This window comes from Onychostruthus taczanowskii, unplaced genomic scaffold (assembly GCF_017590055.1).
Source record: "Onychostruthus taczanowskii isolate IOZ18803 unplaced genomic scaffold, ASM1759005v1 scaffold74, whole genome shotgun sequence".
Lineage (NCBI taxonomy): Eukaryota > Metazoa > Chordata > Aves > Passeriformes > Passeridae > Onychostruthus > Onychostruthus taczanowskii.
In genome coordinates, this window is record NW_024505229.1 from 3,465,282 (window position 1) to 3,480,909 (window position 15,628).

The 15,628-nt window shown below is 51.4% G+C and overlaps 1 protein-coding gene across 1 annotated transcript; it reads right to left on the minus strand.

Annotated features, from left to right (window-relative positions):
- Positions 1 to 1,114: 1,114 nt before the first annotated feature.
- LOC121345519 (serine/threonine-protein phosphatase 4 regulatory subunit 3B-like) lies at positions 1,115 to 14,750 on the minus strand. The gene is given in 12 exon segments (XM_041422532.1): positions 1,115 to 3,113; positions 3,440 to 3,609; positions 3,770 to 3,867; positions 3,869 to 4,036; positions 5,136 to 5,146; positions 5,234 to 5,365; positions 5,559 to 5,675; positions 6,957 to 7,070; positions 7,607 to 7,684; positions 8,799 to 9,354; positions 9,438 to 9,481; positions 14,670 to 14,750. Coding segments are annotated over 12 exon segments (1,713 nt in total). The 3' UTR covers positions 1,115 to 2,969.
- Positions 14,751 to 15,628: the final 878 nt, after the last annotated feature.

A 15,628-nucleotide genomic window follows, 5' to 3' on the forward strand; every position in this document is an offset into this window, starting at 1 on the left:
GCGGGGCATCGAGTGATTGGTTTAGGGGCTGAGGCCCCTCCCCTAGTCACTCCCCATTGGTCCCTCAGCAGTGTCCATCTTTCTTTTTCCACTCCGCCCTGCTCCTCCATTGGTTGGAAGGCAGACTCCACCCCTGTTACCCCCCCCTTTGTAATTTGCTGTAAGCCTTTTCCCACTGTCTTCAGCTTCTGGACTCCCTGGACTTTTTGTCTTCGTGCTCCTCCCAATAAACCCTGTTTCACCAGAAGTCAGGGCCTGCTTTCTTCACTCCTGTCGGCATCGGCCCAGAGTCCTTCAAGGCATTCATGCCTAAGGCTCTCTCCTTGCAAGCGCAAGTGAGGAGAGTGCACTCCTCGCTGTGGCTCTTGTGCCAAAGAGCTGGCTTGGGGCAGCCCTCAAGGAGGGCTGTTGGATGCACGTGGCCGCACCCCTTTAAACCCCTTTTACCGTAACCAAACTAACAGTACGTGCTTAACAACTATCAACTATTTTACAGTAGTTTCTTACCTGTTTTTAACAGCTTCATGTTCTTCCTGTGCTAGGCCCCAGGGTGGGAAGCATCTCTGCAGGTGAGGTCTCACTTGAGTGGGTCAGAGGGGCAGAATTCCCCCCTGCCCTGGTGCCCACGCTGGGGGATCAGCCCAGCACACGAAGGTTCTGGGTGCCTGCACATGTGGATGGGCCATGTCCACCTCTCAACCACGAGGCATCCACAAGTCCCTCCCCTCAGGACTGTTCTTGATGCCTTCATCCCCCAGCCTGTCTCTTCCCAGCAGGATTGGTTCTTCCTGAGGATGAGCATGCTGGGTCTGTGCTGGAGCAGGCCGACAGCTGCTGAGCTTTTCCCCTCTTGCTTCCAGAATGGAATTCCTTGGGACTGGAAGTCAGGCTGGCATGAGCCAGAGCCCTGGCCCGAAGCCGTGGGCACGGCCACACTGGTGTCTTTGGGTTCATCTTTGGGTTCTGGGAGCCCCTTCCCTGCCTGAGCCTTAGGATCAGGAGAGAGCCCACCCTGGTTGCAGAGCCAAAAAGAGCAGGCTCCTGTGAAAACTTGCCTGGCTGGGCCTGTCAGCCATTTGAAACCAGGCCTTTACTTGTCGTGACAGGAACTTGGCCCTGGTGTAGTTGTGGAGATTTCTGCCTCTTCCCAGGACTCCTGGACATCAGAGTGAGCTACCAAATGCCAAGAAGTTCTGCACAGCCACATCTCGGGAGAACTGGCTATGAACCACACCAACAGCCATCCCCAAAGCCCTGCAGTCTGTGCCATTGTTTCTGGTTTTTGTGAAAGATACAGCACATTGGAGTCAAGCTGTCATGTCCATATGAAGGCAAGATTATATCATTTGACAGACATTTGGGGCAGTTTCCCAGCCTGTAGGTCCAAGTTTGCTATAAACACAACTTGAAGCAAAAGGAATTGCATTAAATGCCAAGCTGGGGCTGTCCGCAACAACTGAAGATTCCTAGAAATCTTTTGGAATCCTATCCTGGTTTGGCATGAGGAGACTAGAAATGAGACCAGGAGAGGTCCCCCTTTCCCCGTGGCATTCCATGACTGACTGCACTGTCCAAGAACTCCCACGAAACCAGGCAAACATGCTCATTGGAATTTCATAGAACACTTCCCAATAACATGTATCAGTAATACATCTTCTGCAATTACAGAGTCCAATGTCAATTCCTGAATTTTACAGCTCAACCTTAATCTGTTAATCTTAACACCTATTTTTGAACAAGCTCAGACAATTTTATTGGGAACTTGAACAGAAAACAAACTTCTCCTTCTTGAACAAACTCTACCAACTTGTCTATTTACAGAAAACAGCAAATCTTTTAACAATCAAGAGCTAAACCCAATACAAACTAAAATTATTTAACATCCAACAGTTCTTAGTCTGAAAACCCCAAAATGTGTGTTTCCTTCCTTAGGCCAGATGCAGTCTTTTCTTTGGAACTGCTTCCTGTTGATCATCAGCAGACTCCACTGGTTGAGGTCTCTGCCAAATAGAGAAAAGAAAAAAGGAAATTCTCCTGTTGAAAGAATACTTAGAAAGGTGCAATTTTTGTACACTGAAATGCCATCTCTGTCCATGCCCCAGCCAGACCAGCCAGTGGGCAGGGCAAGAGCCAAGGAGTGGGCCCAGTTCAGGGATGCCAAAGATGCAAGACCAGACTGTGCCCCCAGGTCAGCAGTAGACTCCAGGGCCAGCCCATCCTTTCTTCAGGCTTCCCCCTCAGCAGTCAGGCTGTCCCTGGGCAGGGCTTGGGTGACTTGAGCCCTAACTGCAAGCCCCCCTGCAAGCCCCAGGCTGTTGCTGCCCGTGCTGCCCCTGGCGTGACGGCTCTGCTGTCCCTGGCCAGGGCAGCAGCTGGGCCCAGCTCTCCCACCTTGGGGGCCCTCAGCAGCGCCTGCAGGGCTGCCTTTTGTGAAGAGGAGCCCTTGAAGCTCGCTGGTGCTGCCTGAGCTGCCCACCCTTGGGCTGCATTGAAGCTCATTTTTTCTTTCTGCTCTGAGGCTCTTACACTTCTGCCCGAGAGGAATGGGACTCTGCAGAGACAGGCCAAGTGACTCCAGCTTTGCTGCTGCTTCCAACTCAGCCAGGATCAGCAATGACTTGCAGAGTTTGGAGGGAGTGTGGCCCATTTGGGAAGGCAATCCAGCTCCATGGGCACTTGTGTCCTCCCTGTAAGACTAGCAGGCACTAGCTGAGGCCCAGGCAGGCTGAATCCTCCCTCGCAGGGACAGAACAAGATTCTGCTCTGGGGAAGCTCAGGGCTTTCGGAGAGGAGCAAGAGCAGCTCTACTCCAGAGGCGGCTTTCCTTTCATCCTTTCATTCTTGCTCCAGAAGGAAAGCCAAGGCCAGTGCCAGCCACCTGCTCCTGCTGCCCTCTGGCAAAGAGAAAATCAAGGGGCAGCCCTGCCATAAGGCAGTCCCTGCCAGGCTCCCAGCACAGAGATTGGGGCCTACCTGTGCACACTCTGCATTTGTTGGTGCTTGTCTCTCTCATATTTCCTTTCCAATCCCTGGAATGTCTGCACGTAGGTGATGCACTCCAGTACAGGATAGAAGTTCTCAATGACGTGGGCAACCAGGGACTTACAGTCTTCCTGTGGAGGAACAAAACACGGTCTCAAGTCTCCAGTGGTCACAGGCCAAAGTTCAGAAAGCTTCCAAGTTTCCTTTGCAAAGGAACAGATTTCTTGGCCAGAGCCAAAACACTTTTGTCTGGAGCAATTGTGAAGCAATTCAGATTGATCCCGAAGGCAAGAGCTGAAATCGGGAAAGAAGGATTCCTCTTCCCATGGCAAAGGACACCAGAGTCAGTCGTGTCCGAGGCTGCTTGTGACACTTGCATTGAAGCGGGAGGCTGCACTGGTCCTGTTGAGCTGAGAGGCCACGGCCGTGTCTGAGCTGGAGCTGCTGCTGAACTCACCAGTCTGAGGAATTCAAAGAGCTCCAGCACAGCCCAGTGGAGCAGGTTGGATGTAGCTCCACCGTCCAGCAGATCCTGCACAAGGGGTGCCAAGAGGTTTCCCTGAGTGATGGAACGGGTATAAAGCTCATCCTTCAGGGCAACGATCTTCCTCAGGAAGTGCAGAACATCTTTGTGAAGAGAGAAATGCAAGGATTCCAGAGACACAGGCCAGGGCTGCAGTCCAAAAGTTCATTCCTATCCCTTCCTATGAATCTTGAGTGTCTCCTGGAACACCTTCCACCCAGGACATGCTAAGCTTGGAAGAAGAAAATGCCAAAGATTACTCACTCAAGGCCAGAAATGTGTGTTGGGAATTGATCAAGAGCATGACTCTTCTTAGCAAATCCCAGTGGAGGATGTAACCCCTTATGTGCTCCTTGTGCTGTCACACAAAAACTCAACAGCTCCAAAATTAAGAGTAGGAGTTGTGCCGTTTGATAATCATCTACGGGAAAAGTAATGCCTTCAATGAGCAACAAAGAAAAAAAAAAGGAATGTCCTGTGCCATCCACCCAGCTCAAGTGCTCCTGCACTTGCTGACATGGTTTTAGTGGACTTCAGCTTTCCTGGGTTGCTTTAGGAGGCAGAACTTTGGGGGAGAACAAAAGAACCCACACAGTGGTGACTTTTTTGGCCCTTGAAGCAAATCTTAGAAAAGATACAAGTCCAACTCCTCCACCATGAACAACCCTCCTCCAGGAGGTCCATCTGCCACAAAGCACAGCCTGAAGCCATTTCAGGGAGGGGCAAGTAGGGGCTGAAAAGTGCTGCCTGCAGAAGCCCTGTCCTTGGGGAGCAGCCATTTTTCTCAGGTGCATTCCCAGTTGGCCTGACCAGCTGATTGCTGGGAGCACCCCTGTTAGTTCCTTCCAGACACTACAAGCCTCCAAGGGGGAAAACAAGGAAAAAATCCTCATTTGCTATTTCCCAGCAATGTTGCTGCATTGGCCAGAAGCGGTGCAATCAGAACGGGAGGACAGTGGGCATAGAAGGAATTGAAAAATCCAAGTATTTTGGATACCTAAAGGAGAAAATGCCTTCATTAAATCTTGGCCTTGGCAAAGACCTTTCCAATCAGAAAGTGCAGTATGAGCAGAAACGGCCTACAAAGAATTCCCCTGGCTCCGACAGCTTTGCCTGTATCTTTCTGGTGGGGTCTGGAGCATTCAGGTGTCCCTACACAAAGTACCATTTCTTTCTTTGGGAGGAAATCTGATGGACATCCAGCCCACCCTGCTATCCCCAAGAGAATCCCCACCAGAGATACTAATCTCTCATGGCAATCCATCCGTGACTCCCAAGGCTTGGCCAAGTGTCCTTCAAATTCTCTCCAAGGATTCATTTCATCATGACAGCCTGCCTACCTTTTCCCAGGTATTCCTGTCCCTTCCAGGGTATGAACCTGTGGATTGGGGGTGCCAGGGCCTCTCTTGGACTCTGCTGCTGCTGGATGTCTCCCGCAGGCAGCAGGAGCTCTGGCTAGACTGTGTCCCTGTGTCCCTGAAGCGCTGCTTGGGGCAACGACTGCGGGCACAGTGCCCCAGACATAGCCCTGGCCTCAGCCAAAGGTTCTGGAAACTTCATCTGCCTTGGAGCTTCTTGCCATTTAAGCTCAGAGCACGCAGTGCAGTGGAGCACTAAGCCCAAGCACAACCTGTTTGGATGCTGTTTCCACAGGAAGAGCACTCAGGAAGATCAGAGTTTCCCTGGGCTGAGACAGTCCCATGTCTTCAGCCCTTTGCATTCCCTTACCTCAGCTGTGGTCAGCAGATTCTCTGGATCAAGCAGAGTCTGCAACAGCTCCATGACCTGATCAGCTCTTCCAAATGCAATAGCATGATGGCATAACATCTGCTGCATGAGCGCACAGATGAGGTCGGTACCCTGCAAAAAACACAGACAAAGAAAGCCCTAAATAATTACAGTGCATTGGGTTTCCTGGTTTCTACCAGTTTGGTTTGTTTCTTTTAATAAAAATTAAAATTAAATATAAAAATTGGCATTTTGTTTGGCTGGTTTGTTTCCCATTTGCCCTTGGACTGGACTATCCAAGCACCTCCAAACCACTTTTACTTACATGGTCCCTTTGCTGGGCCTCTTGCATGACAAATTCTTGGACCAGGAATGGACAAAAGTCGACAAGATAAGACAAGATATCTGTGGCAGCAGATGCCACTTGCAGATCATCCATTCCCTAAGAAAAAAACAGATTAATTTGGTAGGGTAAATCAGGTTTGCTGTTTCTCATCAGCTAAAGCTGCAAAGAAAAGGGAGTGAAAGGTTTTGGGTAGGTTTCATTGCCAAGTTTCTCCGAGAAACGCAGTAATATAGTTCAGAGAAGCAACAATAAACCAGCAACCTCTTTTGCCCACTCTCTGCCTCCTTTACAAGGGACTCAAGGCTTTCTGTGAATCCATGAGTCCTCATTTAAGCAGGAACCCTTCCCATCGTGCCACTTCCTGGCTGGAAGAGCTGAGACACTGATCTTCTGTACCTGTTAACTACAACTGATTCCTTTTGTATCAATGGACCAATTGTACAAATCAGTCTGTCTCATTCTTCTCCTCACTTCTTCTCATCCAAATGGATTGTAAGCCAGACTAAACAACTCCAGTCCCTGTCTTGTTGTGGGGGTAAGTTAAAGGTGGTTAAGCTTAAGTTTGCCAAGGAAAGTTTGTGATGGGCCTTCCTTTGCCTGGATGTTGTTAAAAACTTGGCAAGTGTCTCATTCTGCCTTCATGTCCTCAAGCTTACAAGTCAAAGGTTGTTCTTGAACTTGCTGGGAATGTTAGTGTTTCTCCCACACAGGGCTGTGAGGGCTCAAACAACCTTCCCCTAAAGCTGATGAGTTGAGCAGGGCAGAACAGATGTTTTGCTGGCAGTGCTGTGCCCTGCTCAGTTCCCAGGTTGTTCCTGCAGCAGAGAAAGCCCCTGGAATCTGGTGTTTGTGAGGAACAGCAGCACTGAGCCTGGATTGCAATGGTCAGGTGGCAAGAGCTGCCCCAGCCAAAGGAGGGACAAAATTCTGGTTTCCCACTGCTGCTCAGGACAGAGAAATCTGCTGCTGCCAGGAGGACAGGATCTACTGGGAAGGAATGAGCCAACAGCTCCAGAGGAGCTAAAAAGACTTCTCTGGCCCTGGTCCAAGCACAAGCACAGCAGCCCTGGGGAAACAACACCAATGCAGCTGCCCAGACAAAGAGTCTTTTTCCATCTTAACTCTGCCTTGTCCTAAGGACTGCACTGAGCACAGAACTTGCCCATGGTGCAGTCACAAGAATCAGGGCAACCCAGGCAGGTGCTTGCAAGAGCTGAGAGAGCTTTGGCACTGGGGCTGATGCAATCCACTTCCACTCTCAGCAGAGCCAAGGTGTGCAAGCAGAGGGACACACACGTGCTCAGCAGGTCCAACAAGTGTGCCAGTGGCTCTGGCCTTTCCTGCTTTAAGGAAGAGCAGCTGGAAGTTTTCACTTACCAGCAGAATTTCAAGAGCAGGAAGAAGTCCCAGCTTGGCCAAGCTTTGTAAAAATGCCCCTCCCTTCTGGTGAAACATGAGGGAAAAGGCACAGAAGTCCTTCAGAAAGTTCACCTGTTGCATTGGAAAAAGAATTTCCGGTGTCTTGGAGTAAGACAGCTCTCTGAAAGGAGGAAAGTGTTACAATTTCTAGCAGAGTTGGGATGCTGGTTGGACCTTCCTAGAGAGTGGTCTTCTTCTCGCAGTGTCTTCTCCAAGCTTTGCCAACACCAACAAAGCAAAGCCATGGAAAGGAAGCACACAGAGAAAGAAGAAATCTGTCACTTGGCCTTAACCTCAGAAAGACAGTGATACAGAAATAAAGTTCTCTGGGATGCTGAAACATTCTGGGAAGAAAGCAGAGCTTGAAGTCGAGCATGTCAGCTCCGTGCTGGTCCTTTCTACACAAGGAAATCCTGATTTACAACAAAGACATCAGAGCTTACATTGCCAGAAATATTTCTTTAAGTGAGGACTGAAATGGAGATTGAGCTGCACTGGCAAGGATTCCTGGATTTCAGAAAGGCCTCAAGGACTGCAGAAGACCTCAAGAGCAGTTTCCCTTTCTCTGCTTCCTCCCTCTCTTTTCAAGCCCGTGAGCTCTGACTCACCAGTTCCCATCGCTGGTGGTCACCTGTAGCTCCATCTGCTAACTGGGCCAGAACTTCTGACCAAAATTTCTGGTCTTTCTGCGGAACACAAAAAAGGAACACAACTGACACGGGCCCTCTGGAAAGGCAGAACTTCCATCTTGAAAGGATTCCACACTTCCTCAAGCCCAACTCCATTCACTGTAGCCCAACAAAGGCCAATGCCAGAGTACACAGATCCTGTAGGATCCTTCCTTCCCAGGGCATTGTTTCAGCAGTGTCTGTGTGCAGCAGAAGCAGAGGCAGAAGGCGAGAGCCACAGAGGAAGCTGAGCTCAGGGGAGGCTCCCAAAAAGTGCAGCTCCCAAGAGCCAGCTGAGACACAGTTTGTCCCATGTGGCACCTGCCCCGTTCCCCCTGCCCTGAGAACATCCCACAGGGATCCCTTTCCCTCTTGTGCCGCTGCAACCCTGCAAAGCATCTTTTCAGGCTCCCCAGACAAGGTGGAGCAGATGAACAGGTTCCCAGCTGGCTGCAGCCATGGCCTGGTTGCCTTCCCTCACATTCAAACCAGCTCCCCCCTTGCAGATGATCTGCTCTGCATTTCTGCCCCAGCCTTGGCTTGATACAGTCACAGCCTCTCCTCCCAAGAAACACTTCAGGACCTCTAGGACAGAGCTCCCTTCTGGCCACGAATTTCAGTTCTCCCATTGCTTTAAGCCTCCAGAGGGACAAGAAAACCAGGCTGAACAAAGTCACCATCATCATCATCTCTCAAGGCTTTAGACGCTTTCTCCCCTCTCTGTCCCCGCATTTCTCGTCACTTCTTCCCGTGGGAAGCAGCGCTGGCAGTGTTCTCCCTGAGCCTGCTCTTTGGCATCTCAGGTTCAGAATGAGTTCCACAGACATTACACCTGGCCCTGAGAGGGAATCCCAAAAGCTCCTTGTTCCCCAGCTCCCCCCACAAACCAGCTCCAAAGCAGTCTGTTGCTTGGCCATCAAAGCGAAGAACTTGAGACTCTTGACAGCCCATTCAGGAATCTCTAGATCCTTCCCCGAGCTCTTCCCTTTCTAAACTACAGAATCCAAGGGAGGAGAAAGAAGGGGGATCATTCCCATCATGTGCTCGTGACAGCATGTCTGAGGAACAGTGAGCCCTTGGCAACTCCAGCTGCAGGTCCCGAGCCATTAAGAGCAGGTCAGAAGGCACTTACCTCCAAGACATGGAAGATCTCTTTTTTGCAGCTGATGAAGGAGGTGAGGCTGGGCAGAGAACCCTCTCCCAGCCCAGCTGCCTTGGGCAAGATGACAGCCTTAATATACTGTGCCCAGTAGATCTGGTGGAATTTTTGCCGGAGCTCAGGGTCTCGCATGGGAAGAAGCTCCTTCAGCTTGGTTGTTCGCTGCAGGAGCTGCAGGTGCCATTTGGGCTGTGCCAAAGAGGGGCCATACTCAAGGAATTTGACCACATCCATGATACACTCCTGGAACAGTATCACCTCCAGCAGAGCTGCTTGGTCAAGCCGCAGAATTCCTTGCATAATGGCTGACAAATGCTGCAAGGCCTGTCTGAGCTGTAACCCCTTGCAGATTTGGAAAAGCTTTAAGAGTTTGGGAATGTAGCCTTCCTTCTGCAAGGCCAGTGCCAGCTTTTCCCTATGGCTGGCTGAGGAGAGAGCAGAGGTGATCAGCTCATCAACCTCTACCAGTCTGTGGGTCTTGCAGGGCTGATCCCAGAGCCAAATTCTTGCCTTGAAGTGTGGCTGGGCACTGGGCCAGGTTGCCCAGAGAGGTTGTGGACTTACCAGGCCAGGAGGTGTGCAGTGGGTTGACCCTGACTGGATACCAGGTACCAGACCAGGTACCACCAGAGCAGCTCTGTCCCTGCCTGGTGCACCTGGACAGGGCAGAAAAAATAGAACCAAGGGTCCCTGGGTTGAGATAAGGACAGGGAGAGATCCCTCCCCCTTCAGCATCATGGGCAAAACTGCCTCAGTTTTTGGATATCGATTGAACTGACTACACCATCATCAGGGCAGGATCATGAGAAACCAAACAAATCTCACAGTCACTTTTCCCCCAGCCCTCCCTCCTTCCCAAAGTCTCCCTCATCCCCCTCCAGTGGCACAGGGAGATGGGAATTTGGGTTTTGGTCAGTTCATCCCACATTGTTGCTGCTGCTGCTCAGGGAGAGGAGTCAGAGTCCTTGCCCTGCTCCAGCATGGGGTCCCTGCCACGGGAGACTGTTCTCCAGGAACTTCTCCAACTGGAGTCCATCCTACAGGAAACAGCTCCAAATGGGTTACTCTTCCTCAGATCAGTCCTTCAGGCCCTCCTGCTCCAGCCTGGGTCCCCCATGGGCTCCGAAGGCCTTGCAGCAAACCTGCTTCAGCATGCAGGGCTCCTCTCTGCATGGCTCCATGGGCCCCTGCCAGGACCTTGCACAGCAGGGGCTTCCCAGGGGCTCAAGCCTCTCTCAGGCACCCCCCTGCTCCAGGGGCTGCAGGTGGATCTCTGTCCCCTGTGCCCTCCATGGGCTGCAGGGGCACAGCTGCCTCTGCATGGGCCATGCCATGGGCAGCAGGGAAATCTGGACCTGGTGGAGTTTGTCCCAAATTTCTGCACAGCTGCTTTCTCTGGAAAACTCTGCACTAAATCCCATCAGTCAGGGATTCACAAGGCAGGGCTTGGCCCTAAGTAAGCCCCCTGCCCACAGGCTGTTACTGCCCGTGCACCAGTACCCACAAGTCCTTCCCCTCAGTGAACACCACTGGTTTGCTTGAGGTCTAAACAATATTTTTGATGTCTTGATTAGTTTTGGTCACTGCTTTGGGCACCTTTGGTCCCATCTCAGCGCCCCAGGTCACTCTTTGGCTGGACCTTCAAGTGTGAGCATTCCTGATTGTTAAAAATGGCCAGATAATATTGGCTTTCACATTTATCTATTAGCTTTTGCATGTTGTTATTGACCATAAGTATTTAGATATGGTACAAATTATAACTTTTTTAGCTGCTTGTTAATATAATATAATTCATCAGCATATGTACTGTATTGCTCATGGAAATAGTAGTGTAATGAATATGATATCTATGGTATCGCTTATAGAAATAGTAGTGTCATGAACGTGTTGTAGTATAGACCTTAGCAAAACATAAGATGTGAAAAGGCTTTTGTGTAACTAAGAACAGTGCAAGGCCATCCACTGACTCACCACGCAAGTGATAACAGTGACACAAGACACAGCACCTGAGGAGCCTGGGGAAGAGCTTGGTAACTCCTCTTATCAGAAAAGTGTGAAACAACAGGGATGAAATTACAGGAAGGAATAAAATTTATTGACTTGATCTCAGAATGTCATGCAGATGAGTCAGGATGGGAAACCTAAACATGAAGAGCTCCTGCAACATCAGAAGCTCTTGGGAATATTTAAATAACGTACAAGCTAATGAATATGCAGGTAACCCCAGCAATGTAACCTTCTGTAGAGAACATGATTTTAAGTTTTTGCCAAATAGCCAAAGGCATGCTCTTTGGCTATTTGTCAAAAGCACCCCAGCACTGGGAATATTGTCCTTTTTTATCCTGTTATCCTACTATTGTCCTTTTTTACCCTATTATTAAACTCTTAAATATTCTAAAGAGTGAACTGTTTTTCACACCGAGTGCCCCCTGAGGCAGAGCCCAGCCGGTTTCAGCTGCCCTGTGCAGATATTGCTGTGCTGAGCAGGCTCTGAAGCCGAGCAGGCCCTTCACTCCTTCGGGAAATGAGCCTGCCCAGGGTGAAACTGCCCGGTAGAATCAGGCCTGGCTGGGGGAGCTGAGCCATGCAGAGCAGAGGGTGCCAGCCCTTCTCAATGCCACATCATGCTGTGGTACAACTCGAGCTAGCTTGGGAGCCGTGGCACTGCCTGCTGTGCCTCAGGGAATGGTGGAATCACAGGCCCTTGCTGCTGGAAAAGCTCCCCGAGACCATCGAGTCCAACCATTCCTCCAGAGCTGCCACGCTCAGCACTAACCCATGTCCCCGAGTGCTACACCCACATCTGTCACGTGAAAAGGGATTTTCTATACTGTTAGTGTAGGGAGAGTTACTTGACCTTTGGTGTTTAATTTGTCTCGGTGCCCCAGGAGAGCCGAGCCCTTGTGCCCGAGCAGTCTGTCAGTGTCCTGTCAAGGGGAGCCTCCCCTGGCCATCCTGCTGGATCCTGGTGGTGCCACTGACCTGCTCCAGCATAAGGGAGAGCCCTCAGCAGCTCTTCCCACTTTCTGACTCCGCAGGGGCCCTTCCTTTTTACTGAGTATATTCCCTGCTGCTGGTGACAGCTGGTGCTGGGGAAGGACTCACCCTCAGAGTTCACAGAATAACTCCCTTTACTGATATAAAACTGTGACAGATTGTAGTTCGAGAATTGTCCGTGATAGTACCTGTCAGTGATAGGATTTGTCACTGATAGGATCTGACTGCATAAACGTGTTCAAAGCAATCCCCAGACAAGATCTAATCCCCAGTTAAAGCATTCAATGTGCACAGAGTGCAGTTCTTACCCAACAGGTCCTGAAGGGAAAGAAGGCAGGTTCACCTGTTGACTGAGCCCAGCAGTAACTATGGAGTCTTCCCTCAGTTTCACCCCCCCATTCTCAACAGTTTATTCCTGTTTAGGTGGAACTTAAGTGACATAAGTCATGCAGGCCTTTATGTGTAAAATTCTTTTGCTTTGCTTTGCTTTGAAAGATAGTCACAAAAACCACCCCAGTGAGGGATGGTCACACTTTGGGGAGGGTACCTTTGGGATGGAGGGGTGTGTTAATGATACAATTAGACTTTAATGAACCACATTTATCAGAGGAGAGCATTTTCACCCCAGCTGTTGGCTCGGAAGCAGGACATTTCCTCCTCCCTGACGTGGCTGGCAGGTGCTGAGCAGTTTCCCAGCTGCAAAGCACCATCGAGTTTTTTCTAATATCCAACCTGAACCTTCCCTGGGGAAACTTGAGATCACTTCCTCTTATCCTGTCCCTTGTTCCCTGGAAGAAGAGACTGACCCTCCCCTGGCTATAAGTCCCTGCACAGAAAACTCCTGCTCTCCTGCATCCCTGGGCTCTGCTGGGTGCTGTTGGAGAGATGGGAAGGCTGCAGCAGGTGAGAGGCAGAGGAACAGCCCCAGGCAGCCGCAGGTTACAGAGCCTAAGAGACACCACTCTGCCACTGGGGAGACACTGGGAGGTGAGCTGGGATGGCTCTGGGCTCTCTGCACTCCCTGAAGGTGCCGAGAGTGTCTCTCTGCCTCACAATGCATCCTGTGCCAGTGCTGGAAGAGGCCAGGCCTGGGCCCTGCTCCCTCTGCAATGGGGTTCTTCACTAGCCTGCTCCCCTTCAGGCCTCCTCAGAGCAAAGACCAGAGATGGCGTTTCCAGCAGTAGAATTGGGGGATACAGGGATCCTTTCTGAAGCTGACAGGCAGCTTTTAATCCACTTGCTCTGCTTCCTCTGGAGAAAAGAAATAGGAGTAGGAGAACCTCTGAAACCTGGCAGCCCCTGCCTTGCTCCTATGGGATGGAGGGAGGCTGGAGGAGGCAGGTCTGCCCAAGTCTGCTGCAGGTTGGCATCTGCAGCACCATCTCCTGCACCCTGGCTTAGACACAGCCTCTGAGCCATCTGGCAGAGGCTTCCCAGCCCCCAGGGAAAGGATGCTCATTCCCAAATGCTGCGGTGACATCAGCTCTGGGATATGTCTAATGCTCTACAAGGCCTCACGGATCCCTGTGGGAGATCCCTGGCCACCAGGAGCAGCTGCAGGTGGTGATGTTTAGGTTGACAGGTGCTTAACATGAGTGGTCAGTGTGCCCAAGTGGGCAAGGAGACCAGTGACATCCTGGCTTGTACCAGCCATGGTGTAGCCAGCAGGACCAGTGCCCATCCCTCTGTGCTGGCACTGCAGAGGCACCTCTAGTCCTGGGGGCAGTTCGGGGGCCCTTATGGCAAGAGAGACACTGAGGGGCTGGAGCATGTCCAGGGAAGGGAACAGAGCTGGGGAAGGGGCTGGAGCACCAGGAGCGACTGGGGGAGCTGGGGGGGATCAGTTCTGAAATATGAGTCTCCTCGAGCCAGGTCTCATGAGCTCTTGGAGATCTGTTTCACACCCAAGGATAGCTCAGCTACCTTAGAAGGCATAAAATCAGTAGGATGGCTTCTGTGGTAGTGAAGGAAACAAAAAGGTTTTAATAAAAGGCAAAATAACAAACTCTATACAGAGAAAAACCCATCCAGGTGCAAGAGGCCCTCCTGCCCCTGGAAAAACACCTCACAAAAGCCATTAGTTTCTTTGTTCTCTTCTTTTTCTTTGCTCAGGCGGGACTTTTTGACTTCTGTCCAATTAGCTATCCTTAAGTGTGAGGTGAAGTCCCCCAGGTCCTATGAGATGCCTTTTCACCTAATTGAGGAGAGAAACTTCTGGGCTTATTTCCTTTTTAAGGGGACAAAGGATAGTTTTGTCACTCTGTCAACAGAGGGCACATTCCTATACAGCTTGAAGGAAAAGGAGGCTCAGGGGGAACCTTCTCATTTTCTACAACTCCCCAACAGGCAGCTGGAACCAGGTGGAGGTCTGGCTCTTCTCCCAAGTGGGAGGCAACGGGACAAGAGGAAATGGCCTCCAGTTGTGCCAGGAATTTCTTAGCCCAGAGTTCACAGCAAAATTCCTGTGGGATCTGGTGCCAAAGCTTTCCAGGTCCAAAGGAAGCAGCTCCCTGCTGCCCTTCCAGTCCTCCTCCCTTCCTGCCAATTTCAGTTGCACAATCCCAGCAGCTCCAGCAGCCTGGGCTCCCCAGCTCCTGCCAGCAGAAGTCCTGCCCCCTGCCTCGGGAGAGGAGTGGGAGGAAGGGTCCCTAAGCCCCAGAGAGCGGCCATCAGGCTCCTCGTGTCAGCTGCCTGTTCTTCAGTACCCTCTTCCATTTGTCAAGGAGAAAAAGGCCAGCCCAGGCCAGAGAAATTCAATGGGAGCCTTTGCCTCGCCTCCCTCAGCAATCCTGTCCATGGCCACTGCCATCAGGAGCACTGGAGTATTCAGCTTCTCTCCAGCCTCACCTGCTGCAAGGGCTGCCAGATCCTCATGGAGTACAGACGCCCCAGGGGCTCCCAGGGCAGCAGCTCAGGGTGGGAAGCCATTTAGCCTCCAGTAAAACGGTTCCATTCTCCTGACTTCCCCTCCAGGAGCTTCCTGTGCAGCTGCTCCTGGAAGTGGCAGCCTTTTGCTGACCTCCAGGTCCAGGGAACAGAACACTGATGGATGGAATCTTCTTGGAATCTTCCAGGGCACTAAAAATGCCTAAGAAAGGGAAGATCCTTTCCTTGTCTGGTGCCACCTGACTGCTGACCCTGTGTGGGTTTGCTGAGATCAGGTAGGGTGTCCCACTCCCATCCCTGCCCTCCTCCACAGGCTCAGGGGGAGTGCCACAGGGGGACAGATTCAGGACACTGTTTCCCAAGGGGACGGAGAACGGGAGTTCACACCCCAGCAAGCTGCAAATCCAACAGGGATGAGCACGTGAGGGGACAGCCAAACTCCAGCTGGGATGTGGGGTCCTGCCAGGGTTCTGAGCACAGAGCAGCAACCAGAAAGAGCATTCAGGGTGGCTCAGGCTGCAGGGCCTACACATGGATCACCCTTGGCCTTTCAGGGTGTAAACAGCATCCCCTGGAGCCTTGGAATTGTTCATCACAAGGTCCTGGGCCTTCCTGGGCTCCTGTACTGCCCTGGCATAGAAACATGCAGGAAAAGGGAAAAGCAGCTTTGCAGCCCTGCAGCCACACTTTCTGTAGGCTGTTCTGGGAGTGTTTGGACTCAGAGGGACACATGTGAGGGTACAGAGGGTGTGGGACATCAGGGAAGGGCACCAGTGTCTCTGCTCCTGCACCGCTTTGGCCTCTTTGCTTCTCAGAGCTCTCCCTTCACAGGGAGCCAGACTCCCACCTGTCCTCCAGCTGTGCTGGGAGTGTTTCCCAACACCTCTGCAGCCTTTCCCATGCAGTTTGGGGCTGTGCAT